The following is a 12,841-nucleotide window of genomic DNA, read 5'->3' as shown; positions in this document are numbered from 1 at the left end:
AGAGAGGAGGGGAAGACAGAGAGGGGGAGAGATAGACACCTGCAGACCTGCTTCACCACTTATGAAGCGAAGGGGGGGTTTGAACTGGGATCCTTACGCTGGTCCTTGCACTTCGCGCTATGTGCGCTTAACCCGCTGCACTACCGCCCGACCTCCTTTCCTTTTTCTTTTGAGAGATTTATTTATGAGAAGGAGGAGAGGAGAGAGAGAACCCGAGTATCACTCATGCACATGCGATGCTGGAATTGAACTCAAGATCTCGTGTTTGAGAGCTCAGCGCTTTATTCACTGTGTCACCTCCTGGGCTGGAAAGTATGCATGTCCATATTAATATTTCATCTTCTAGGAGAGAAAGGCCCTTTCCGCAGCTAGTCCGCAGGGCCCGCGAGCGGGCTGCGGGGACTGGAGGCGGGTCCCATCTGTTCCGCCGCGCGCACTGCCGGGCCGCACCTCCAGCCCCGCCCCACCCCGCCCCGCCCCGCCCCTATCGACCACGCCCACCGCGGGGCGGCCCCGCCCCCTCCGCCGAGCGTGCGCGCGCGTCCCCGCCGGCGGCCCGGCTCTGCGTCGGGCGCGCGCGCTGTGTGGCCGCTGCCGCCATGTTGTTGTGGTCGTGAGAAGAAGGCGGCGGAGGCGCAGCCGGACCCGACGCTCCGCGGCCCAGGCGCTGCCCCCGGCCGGCAGCCTCGCGGGGTGGCGGAGGAGGCCGAGCCGAGCGGGCCCCGCCATGCGCTGCCGCCCGGTAAGAGCGGCCGCCGGCCCGGCCGGGGGCGCGGGAGGAGGGGCCGGGCTGGGCCGCGCTGTCAGCCAGGGGGCGGCGGCCTCTGACCTCGGGGTGGCGGGCAGCTCGGACCCGGGGCCGGGGTCAGGGGTCACCACCCGGGGTGCCCAGTCCCAGCTCGGCCCTGGGGTGCGGGGTCAGGGCTGACCCCTCGGGGGAGGCCCACCTCCCACCCTGACCTGGGGCTGCGGCGGGGTCGGGGTGCGGGGTCGGCGTGCGGGGTCCGGGCTGCGGGTCGGGGTGCGGGGTCGGGGTGCGGGGTCCGGGCTGCGGGGTCCGGGGTGCGGGTCGGGGGTGCGGGGTCGGCGTGCGGGGTGCGGGTCGGGGTGCGGGGTCGGGGTGCGGGTCGGGGGTGCGGGGTCCGGGGTGCGGGTCGGGGATGCGGGGTCGGGGTGCGGGTCGGGGGTGCGGGGTCGGAGGTGTGGGGTCGTGGGTGCGGGGTCGGGGGTGCGGGTCCGGGGTGCGGGTCGGGGGTGCGGGGTCGTGGGTGCGGGGTCGGGGGTGCGGGTCCGGGGTGTGGGGTCGGAGGTGTGGGGTCGTGGGTGCGGGGTCGGGGGTGCGGGGTCGGGGTGTCCACCTCGGGTGTCCAGTTCCATATCGGACCTGGGGCTGCTGCGGGTCGGGGGTGCGGGGTCTGCGTGCGGGGTCGGCGTGCGAGGTCGGGGTGTCCACCTCGGGTGCCCAGCTCCATATCCGACCAGGGGGTGCCGGGTCGGGTTGCGGGATCAGTGGTGTCCACTGGGGGTCCCCGACTCCAGCTCTGACCTGGGGGTGCGGGGTCGGGGTGTCCACTGGGGGTCCCCGACTCCAGCTCTGACCTGGGTTGCGGGGTCGGGGTGTCCACTGGGGGTCCCCGTCTCCAGCTCTGACCTGGGGGTGTGGGGTAGGGGTGTCCACTGGGGGTCCCCGACTCCTGCTCTGACCTGGGGGTGTGGGGTCGGGGTGTCCACTGGGGGTCCCCGACTCCAGCTCTGACCTGGGTTGCGGGGTCGGGGTGTCCACTGGGGGTCCCCGACTCCAGCTCTGACCTGGGGGTGCGGAGTCGGGGTGTCCACTGGGGGTCCCCGTCTCCAGCTCTGACCTGGGGGTGTGGGGTCGGGGTGTCCACTAGGGGTCCCCGACTCCTGCTCTGACCTGGGGGTGCAGGGTCGGGGTGTCCACTGGGGGTCCCCGACTCCAGCTCTGACCTGGGGGTGGGTGCAGGGTCGGGGTGTCCACTGGGGGTCCCCGACTCCTGCTCTGACCTGGGGGTGCGGGGTCGGGGTGTCCACTGGGGGTCCCCGACTTCTGCTCTGACCTCGGGGTGCGAGGTCAGGGTGTCTACCGGGGGTCCCCGACTCTAGCTCTGACCTCGGGGTTCGAGGTCAGGGTGTCCACTGGGGGTCCCCGACTCCTCTCAGGTTCTAGACGGACTTAGCAGGGCAGGAGCTGTGCCTGTGTTGTCTTCAGATGCCAGGCGAGGGTCTTGGTGGCGCCAGGGTCTCTGCTCCTGCAGGGCCTGGGTGGGCAGTGGACTTATAGGAGGCCCTCTGGAGCCGCGCAGTGTGCGCTGTTGAACTCAGGTGGGAGGGAGGGAGGGCCAGCCACCTCCGAAGGCCTCCTTGGGCTCCGACCGCTGCCCTGGTGCGGTCACCCGTGCGGTGACTCGTGGGCTGGTGGGCAGCTTCTCAGTTCGGAGGCCAGGCTCTCCAGTCGCTTAGCTGAGCGGCCGCTGGGCAGGAATATCAGGGGCGTCCTGGAAGGCTGGTCCCTGGACCTGTGGCAGAGCGCAGGGATCACAACGCCGGGGTGGGTTTGGGAATCAGCATTCCAGAGCTCGGCCAGCTTTGTGCACTGCTTTCGGTAGCCTTTGCTGTTAATTACTACTTAAAAAAAATATTTGGTATTTTTAATATTTAATATTTATTTATCTATCCCCTTTTGTTGCCCTTGTTGTTTTATTGTTGTAGTCATTGTTGTTGTTGGAGAGGACAGAGAGAAATGGAGAGAAGAGGGGAAGACAGAGAGGGCAAGAGAGAGATAGACACCTGCAGACCTGCTTCACCGCCTGTGAAGTGACTCCCCTGCAGGTGGAGAGCCGGGGGCTCGAACCCGGATCCTTACGCCGGTCCTTGCGTTTTGCGCCACATGCGCTTAGCCCACTGTGCTGCCGCCTGACTCCCTAATTACTACTTCTGAGAGCATTGCGATGGGTTATAGATCTCAAAGAATTTGAGAAGGAGGACAGGAGGGGAAGCCTGAGAAACTGAAAGCTGAAAATGGAGCATCTTTTATCATACAGTGGGTTTATTACAGGGAGACTGTTGGTGGCCAGAAGGTGCTTGTGCTGGTCTGTAGGAATGCACTTGGTAAAGTCACGCGTGGCTTGACTGCAGGTAAACCGACACACGGACTCCTGAATCATAGACTGGTTTCTGGTCGAGCAGAAGGCAGGGTGGGGACTTGAGAGGAGGGTTGTGAACCAGGAAGGTTCACTGGGGTTGTGAAAGTTCTTGAAGTTTGCCCCGGGCCGAGAGGAGTGGTCAAGTCAGTTTAAAATGTGCAGTTCTGCTCCACACCTTGTGCTGCGGTTGGGCGAGGCGGAGAGCTGAGTCGCCAGAGGAAGTCTTATTGCTGGGGGGGTGTGGCGAGGCTTGGTCCGGGTTTGGAGGCGGGGGAGAGAATGCTGTTCCGCTTGGTGGTGCAGGCAGGCAACTTGCTAAGCAGCCTGTCCAGTCGTGGAGATCCACCCATTGTCCCCTGTGACAAGACACCTTGGCAGCTGGCTTCTTTGATGTATGTCTCCAGCACCTGGCGTTCCTGAGGCCCTGGGTGTGAGCCCTGGTACCACATAAAGAGACAAAAGCGAGTAGGACATCTTCAATGGCGGAGCAGACCTTTGGTGTCTTTCAGGCACAAGAAAAGTCACTCGATAGCTTGCACTGGAATAAAGAGGCGGTTTTTAGTCTGTGATTTGGAACTTCGAGATTCCTTCAAGAGATTGTTCTCTAGAGACTGTCCACTACCCTTGTTTGTGAGTCTTTAGCGTATCTTAATTATTATAGATGCGAACGGCTTTTAGGAGGACATCTTATTAGGTGGAGAAGCAGTTAGAAATAATGGGGACTCTAGATTGGTAGGTTGTCACTAGTCGGCCTGATGACAGCTGCTGGGAGGCACTCGGTCTCTGGGCTTCTTGCTTCGTCTGTACTCGTAGCGACCTATAGTGTTCGTCTTTAGTAGTTTTCCAGCCTGCAAAATTATTGTTTTTTGATGAGTTGGGACTTCATACATGTGCAGTTTCACTACTCCTGGGCCACTTGAATTAATTAATTAATTAATTAATTGGTTAGGAACAGAGAAATTGAGAGAGGAGGGGGAGACAGGGAGGGAGAGGGACAGAGAGACACCTGTACCCTGCTTCACCGCTTGTGAAGCTTTCCTCCTACAGGTGGGGACCAGGGGCTTGAACCTGAGCCCTTGTGCGTTGTAATGTGTGCACTTAGCCAGGTGTGCCACCACCTGGCCCTCTGGGCTTTTTATTGAGAGAGAGAGGGTGTGAGGGCCAGAGACAACACTGCCATGTGCTGGTATTTGGATTTGGGAAGGGCAGGCACCCTAGGCAGTGAACTACTTTTTGGCTCTGACTCAGCACAATTAACATTTTCACACACAGACACACCATACAAACCACACACACACACACACACACACACCACACACAACACACATGTATAACACACATATACACATCACACATATATGCACACCACACGTATATATACACCATATATACACACACCACATATACACACACCACACATATATACACACCACACGTATATACACACCACACATACACACACACCACACATATATACATACCACACACACCACACACGTATACACACCACACCTATATATACACCACACATATATACACACCACACACACACCACACATACACACACCACACATACCACACCTATATACACACCACACATATATACACACCACACATACCACACCTATATACACACCACACGTATATACACACCACATACGCACACACCACATATATATACACACCACACACACCACACACATATACACACCACACATACCACACATACATACACACCACACATACCACACATACATACACACCACACATACCACACCTATATACACACCACACGTATATACACACCACACATACCACACCTATATACACACCACACCTATATACACACCACACATACCACACCTATATACACACCACATGTATATACACACCACATACACACACACCACACGTATATACACACCACACACACCACACACATATACACGCCACACATACCACACATATATACACACCACACACATATACACACCACACATACCACACATACATACACACCACACACATATACACACCACACATACCACACCTATATACACACCACACGTATATACACACCACACATACCACACCTATATACACACCACACCTATATACACACCACACATACCACACCTATATACACACCACACGTATATACACACTACATACACACACACCACACGTATATACACACCACACACACCACACACATATACACGCCACACATACCACACATATATACACACCACACATACCACACCTATATACACACCACACGTATATACACACCACATACACACACACCACACACACACACACCACACACATATACACACCACACATACCACACATATATACACACCACACGTATATACACACCACACATACACACGCCACATGTATATACACACCACACATACACACCACACATACACACACTCCACACATACACACACCACACATATATACACACCACATACACACACACCACACGTATATACACACCACATGTATATACACACCACACATACACACCACACATACACACACACCACACGTATATACACACCACACACACCACACACATATACACGCCACACATACCACACATATATACACACCACACATACCACACCTATATACACACCACACATATATACACACCACATACACACACACCACACACACACACACCACACACATATACACACCACACATACCACACATATATACACACCACACGTATATACACACCACACATACACACGCCACATGTATATACACACCACACATACACACCACACATACACACACTCCACACATACACACACCACACATATATACACACCACATACACACACACCACACGTATATACACACCACATGTATATACACACCACACATACACACCACACATACACACACACCACACGTATATACACACCACACACACCACACACATCTACACGCCACACATACCACACATATATACACACCACACATACCACACCTATATACACACCACACGTATATACACACCACATACACACACACCACACACACACACACCACACACACACACACCACACACATATACACACCACACATACCACACATATATACACACCACACGTATATACACACCACACATACACACGCCACATGTATATACACACCACACATACACACCACACATACACACACTCCACACATACACACACCACACATATATACACACCACATACACACACACCACACATATATACACACCACACGTATATACACACCACACGTATATACACACCACATGTATATACACACCACACATACACACCACACACACACACACACCACACATACACACACCACACATATATACACACCACATACACACACACCACACATATATACACACCACACGTATATACACACCACACGTATATACACACCACATGTATATACACACCACACATACACACCACACATACACACACACCACACATACACACACCACACATATATACACACCACATACACACACACCACACACACACACACCACACACATATACACACCACACATACCACACATATATACACACCACACGTATATACACACCACACATACACACGCCACATGTATATACACACCACACATACACACACTCCACACATACACACACCACACATATATACACACCACATACACACACACCACACATATATACACACCACACGTATATACACACCACACGTATATACACACCACATGTATATACACACCACACATACACACCACACATACACACACACCACACATACACACACCACACATATATACACACCACATACACACACACCACACATACACACACACCACACATATATACATACCACACATACACACACACCACACACATATACACACCACACATACCACACATATATACACAGCACACGTATATACACACCACACACACACACACACACACACACACACACACACACACACACTGCTCTAGCATATGCAGTGCTGGGGATTGAACCCACAGCCTCACATATGCAAGTCCTGCATTATATAGCACTTAGCCGCTCCCTTAGCCACCAAATCTGTACATTTTTAGCATTTAATTGTTGTTTGATATTCAATTAATACGTGTAAACCTGGGGAGAATACAGGTCCATGAAAGATGATGAATTACATAGTGGGGGTTGTATTGTTAAATGGGAATCTGGGGAATGTTATGCATGTACAAACTATTGTATTTAATGTTGAATGTAAAACATTAATTCCCCAATAAAGAAATAAATCATAAAAAAAAATACGTGTAAACCTTTTAAATAAAAAAAGTCAACATTCAGTCTTAGATTCTAGTTTACAGATTTTAGACATTGTTCAGAAGTGCTTCAGGAACTGAGTGCCTGTTGCAAGTACTGTGTAGAAACAACATGCTTCCACTGCTGTAACTCACTTGGTGTGGAAACCCAGGGTTTCAGTGGGGACTTCATCGCGTAGTGTGAAGCTAGGTTAGGAGTGGTTTAGGGCGAGCTTGGGCAGCATCTGTGGCCAGCTGTGTCCTGCAGAGCAGCCAGTTCTAAGTTCTCTGTGTCAGTTTATATAGAAATTTGGTAATGACTGGAACGTTGGCTCAGGACAGTCCAAGAGCAAGACGTAGAAATTCACACGTGTGTAATGCACGTGTGTAAGTGGCTACTTTGCCACTGCGGTTATTGCTGGGGAGCCTCGGCCTGCGCCACTCACTGCACCGGAGGCCATTTTTACTCCTTTCTGATAGAGGGGGGTGGGAGTGGGGGGGGGGAGGGAGGGAGGAGGAGAAGGGGGACGCCTGCAGCACTGCCCACAGCTGATGAGGCTGCCCTCCTCTGCAGGTGGGCCTGGGCCTTGAACCCAGGTCCTGAGCACAGTACTGCGTGCTCTCTACCAGGGGAGCCACCCCACCCAAACCTGTATCTGGAGTAAGATTGCTCATCATTTTAGAGGCAAGCAAGATTCTTGATGTTCTTTTTTATCTTTATCTTATTAAGCCGGTATTGTTAGCGTACTTTTTCTCCTTTGTATCTAGAAATTTAGTATATTTTTCTAATTCATTTTAGTATTAGATTTTCAAAATAAATGCTGTCGTAGCCGGAGAGTGGAGAGACCAGTGGTAAGTCTGGGGCTTAGGCCCGGCTTGCGCTCCTGGGCAGCCGAGGCTTCTCGTGCTTTTGGCTCATCATGTGACCCTCTGAGCCGCCATTAGTGAGCGCCAGGAGAGCAGCTTGTTTACCTCAGCCTGTCAGCGAGCGTCAAGGGGAGAGACACCCGTGAAAAGCCACGTGAAAACGGGAAGGCGCGATCCGGGTGTCCTATTGTGTGTTCTTGGAAGAGGTGGCTTGTGGCCGTGGGAGGAGCCTGGTCCATTCTGTCACTGGTAAGGCCGCAGGGCAGATTTCTGCTTCTGAGCTGTTCTGGAGAAACCTTCAGTGCCTGTATCCCCTCTGCCGAGAGGAGTCGTCAGTGCTGCTGAACTGCCGAGGGGCTGGGAAGTGTCGCAGTTATGCCAGGGTTTGCTCTAGAAACAGACTTGTTAGGGTTCAGCCGCTTTTATTGTCAGAGGTGTGTGGTGGGAGGTGGGAGGGTTAGTGTTGTGTGAAGTTTTAGGACTGTGTTTTATTTAAAAATTTTGTTTGAGGGAGTCTGGCGGTGGCGCATCAGGTTAAGCGCATGTTGCGCACAGCACGAGGAACAGCGTAAGGATCCGGGTTCGAGCCCCCGGCTCCCCACATGCAGGGGAGTCTCTTCACAGGCGGTGAAGCAGGTCTGCAGGTGTCTGTCTTTCTCTCCCCCTCTCTGTCTTCCCCTCCTCTCTCCGTTTCTCTCTGTCCTGTCCAACAATGACGACATCAATAACAACAACAACAACAATGAAGAACAATAAGGGCAGCAAAAGGGAAAATAAATAAATTAAAAAAAATTTTGTTTGAGAGAGGTAAAGAGAGAGAGAGAGAGAGAGAGGTAGAGAGAAGGGAGGGAGGAAACCATAGCATCACTGGTCTATGCGACTCTGGGGATCAGACTTGGGACCTCGAGCCCAAGAGTCCGGCTACCTGCCGGGCCACCAGTTGGTGACATCTCGAGGATGTCAGCACCATGACAGTGGTGAAAGTCAGTAATTTAGTAAATTTAAATGGTTTCTACGTGTGTTTTCTTTTTTTTGAGTTGTGGTAAAATCTTAAAAGCAAATGACGAGGGGTATGGTACCTGGCCTTTCAGTTAGTGAGTGAAGAGAGAAGCCCTAAGGGGGCTGTGAACTGGGGGAAACACTCCGGTGCTAAGGCAGGCCATGCCACTGCTCTGCTGAGCCGTAGGGGTAGCGCAGTCAGAGCGCCTGCTCAGGCTGGGACCTGTGAAAGCAGGGGGTAGGGGTAGCGCAGTCAGAGCGCCCGCTCAGGCTGGGCCCGTGAAAGCAGGGGGTAGGCGTAGGGCAGAGTCAGTGCACCCGCTCAGGCTGGGGCCGTGAAAGCAGGGGGTAGGCGTAGCGCAGTCAGTGCACCCACTCAGGCTGGGGCCTTGAAAGCAGGGGGTAGGGGTAGCTCAGAGTCAGAGCACCCGCTCAGGCTGGGGCTGTGAAAGCAGGGGGTAGGGGTAGCGCAGTCAGTGCACCCGCTCAGGCTGGGGCCGTGAACCAGGGGGTAGGGGTAGGGCAGAGTCAGTGCAACCGCTCAGGCTGGGGCCGTGAAAGCAGGGGGTAGGGGTAGGGCAGAGTCAGTGCACCCGCTCAGGCTGGGGCCGTGAACCAGGGGGTAGGGGTAGCGCAGAGTCAGTGCACCCGCTCAGGCTGGGGCCGTGAAAGCAGGGGGTAGGCGTAGCGCAGAGTCAATGCACCCGCTCAGGCTGGGGCCGTGAAAGCAGGGGGTAGGGGTAGCGCAGTCAGTGCACCCGCTCAGGCTGGGGCCGTGAAGCAGGAGGTAGGGGTAGGGCAGAGTCAGTGCACCCACTCAGGCTGGGGCCGTGAAAGCAGGGGGTAGGCGTAGCGCAGAGTCAGTGCACCCGCTCAGGCTGGGGCCGTGAAAGCAGAGGGTAGGTGTAGCACAGAGTCAGTGCACCCGCTCAGGCTGGGGCCGTGAAGCAGGAGGTAGGGGTAGGGCAGAGTCAGTGCACCCGCTCAGGCTGGGGCCGTGAAAGCAGGGGGTAGGCGTAGGGCAGAGTCAGTGCACCCGCTCAGGCTGGGGCCGTGAAAGCAGGGGGTAGGCGTAGCGCAGAGTCAGTGCACCCGCTCAGGCTGGGGCCGTGAAGCAGGAGGTAGGGGTAGGGCAGAGTCAGTGCACCCGCTCAGGCTGGGGCCGTGAAAGCAGGGGGTAGGCGTAGCGCAGAGTCAGTGCACCCGCTCAGGCTGGGGCCGTGAAAGCAGGGGGTAGGCGTAGCGCAGAGTCAGTGCACCTGCTCAGGCTGGGGCCGTGAAAGCAGGGGCCTGCCCGCCGGGTCTCGGTGCTGAGCTGAGTGACCTTTGTGTTGCTGTCTTCGTGGTGGAGAGTAACAGGTTCCTGATTCCACCGCCTGGGGTCTAGATGGCGTGCTTTGCTTGCTACTGACTCCTTTTGTGATGTAGCTGCAGAAAGGAAACAGAGTCATTGATTTCTCTGGCAGGAGGCAAGAGTGTCAAGCATGCCCTGCACACTGGTGTTCTGGAGAGGCTGTGTAGCGCCTGGCTCACTGCAACAGGGCGCTTGTTGAACACCCAGGCCTCTCCGCAGGCTGAAGCACTGGGCAGTGGTTAGGCAGTGTGTGGGGCGCGGTCAGGAAGAGCTTTGACTGTGTCTCAGGAAGTGACTTCTGACTGTGAGAGCTGCAGCACATGCTTAGTGTAGGGAAAGAACCGAGACACCCATGAGAGCGGGGGAAAGCGAAGTCGGCCGCACTTTGAGATGTGAGCTTGGTGTTCACTGAAGCCCTGAGAGAACACTGTGCCTGCCCAGGCTGAAGTTCGCTTCAGAGGTATGTAGTGGGGGGCCGGCGGTAGCACAGCGGGTTAAGTGCACATGGTGCAAAGCACGAGGACCGGCATAAGGACCCGGGCTCCCCACCTGCAGGGGAGTCGCTTCACGGGCGGTGAAGCAGGTCTGCAGGTGTCTGTCCTCCTCTCCCCTTCTCTGTCTCCCCTCCTCTCTCCATTTCTATCTGACCTATCCAACAACAATGACAGCGATAACAACAACAATAATAACCACAACAATGATAAAACAACAAGGGCAACAAAAGGGAAAAAAGTAGCCTCCAGGAGCAGTGGATTTGTAGTGCAGGCACTGAGCCCCAGTGATAACCCTGGAGGCAAACAATTGAGCAGAGGTATATAGTGATACTAATGTATCTGCCATAGCTTATAGTGGTTCCCTCTTCATAGACATCTTCATTTTCCCTCTCTCTCAAAGGCTTTTTATTTATTAATGAGGAAGATAGGAGGAGAGAGAGAAAGAACCAGACATGTGCTGCCGGGGATTAAACGCAGGACCTCATGCTTGAGAGTCTGATGCCTTATCCACTGCGCCACCTCCTAGACCGCTCTCTCTCTCTCTTTTTCCCAGAGCACTGCTCCGCTCTGGCTTATGGTGGTGAGGAGGATTGAACTTGGGATTTTTCGAGTCTCAGACAGGAGAGTCTTTTTGCGTAATCATTACGCTGTCTTTCCTGCCCTTCATTTTTCCCTCTTAACACAGTTTGTGATGAACTCACTTGGAGATTTTAGTAAAATAATGCTGTTTTCCTTAGGCTAAATTCCTGAAAGTGGCTGATACCATCAGAGGGTGTGTGCCGTGAGCGAATGTAGAGTGTGTCCCGGCTGTTCCCGCCTCGCACCTGGCGGAGCGGTGTTCTGTGAGCTCTCCCTGTCTCTCTCACACATGGACAAGTCTGTAGAACAGACGCCTTGTAGGCTGCACAGCTGTGGCAAAGCCCCAGTGGCAGCGCACTGTCTGTTCTTGCTGCCGACTGGCTCTCTTAGCTGCGGAGTTTACAATACTGGCGAGCCATTGCCTTCAGCCTGATTCCTTCAGCCTCAGGACCCAGCTTCTACGGCCCGGCTTTATGCAAGGGGCAGGGAGACGGAAAGTGCAGGGCTGGGTGGCGGTGCACCCGGAGACACACACCGTGTAGTGTGCTAGGACCAGGGTTCAAGCCCCCAGTCTCCACCTGCAGGGGGAGGCGTCACAAACTGAAATAGTGCTGTGTGTGTCCCTCCCTCCCTCCCTCCCTCCCTCCCTCCCTCCCTCCCTCCCTTTCCATCTCTCCATCTCCCCCAACCCTCAATTTTGTGTCTATTCAAAGTAAATAAATAAAATGAATAAAAGGCTAGGAAATGAAAGTGCAGTGACAGGTGAGCACTGATGTCATTGGCTTCTTTCTGGAGTTTGTGACAGTTCAGTGGCAGTCAGCTCTTGATGGTAGTCTCCAGAGTCGCTAGTTGCTGTTACCCTTTACGTCAGTGCAGGGTCTTGTTCTGTGAGGTGTACTGTGCTGTGATTTTTGGGTTGGTTTTCCTCTTTTGCTTGGAGCCAGGACTGCACACAGGCACCGTCTCACCACTCCCGGGCCGACTTTTTCATTTCATCCCAGTCCATGAGTTTCCCCTGGTGCGGTGCCACGGTGCTCCTTACAGTGCCAGGATTTCATACCCGGAC

The 12,841-nt window shown here is 54.2% G+C and overlaps 2 protein-coding genes across 8 annotated transcripts in view; one reads left to right on the top strand and one right to left on the bottom strand.

Annotated features, from left to right (window-relative positions):
- Nucleotides 1-484: 484 nt before the first annotated feature.
- LOC132539045 (uncharacterized) lies at nucleotides 485-1,377 on the bottom strand. The gene is made up of 2 exons (XM_060192659.1): nucleotides 948-1,377; nucleotides 485-846 (listed from the first exon to the last, which is right to left on the bottom strand). Exons 1-2 carry the CDS (start codon nucleotides 1,375-1,377, stop codon nucleotides 485-487), a joined length of 792 nt encoding a protein of 263 aa, XP_060048642.1.
- MTMR3 (myotubularin related protein 3) overlaps nucleotides 562-12,841 on the top strand; it is a 110,901-nt gene continuing 98,621 nt past the window's right edge. For 3 of the 7 annotated variants that reach the window (XM_060192854.1, XM_060192853.1, XM_060192852.1), the window contains exon 1: nucleotides 564-742. The gene's annotated coding sequence lies outside the window, so the exon portion shown is untranslated. Of the gene's footprint in view, nucleotides 743-12,841 lie in introns of all 7 variants that reach the window. The other 4 variants (XM_060192845.1, XM_060192843.1, XM_060192850.1 and 1 more) reach the window with 2 other exon arrangements.

The sequence above is a fragment of the Erinaceus europaeus genome, chromosome 6 (assembly GCF_950295315.1).
Source record: "Erinaceus europaeus chromosome 6, mEriEur2.1, whole genome shotgun sequence".
Classification (NCBI taxonomy): domain Eukaryota; kingdom Metazoa; phylum Chordata; class Mammalia; order Eulipotyphla; family Erinaceidae; genus Erinaceus; species Erinaceus europaeus.
The sequence above is the reverse complement of the archived record's forward strand: the minus strand, read 5'-3'. Positions and strand labels throughout refer to the sequence as shown.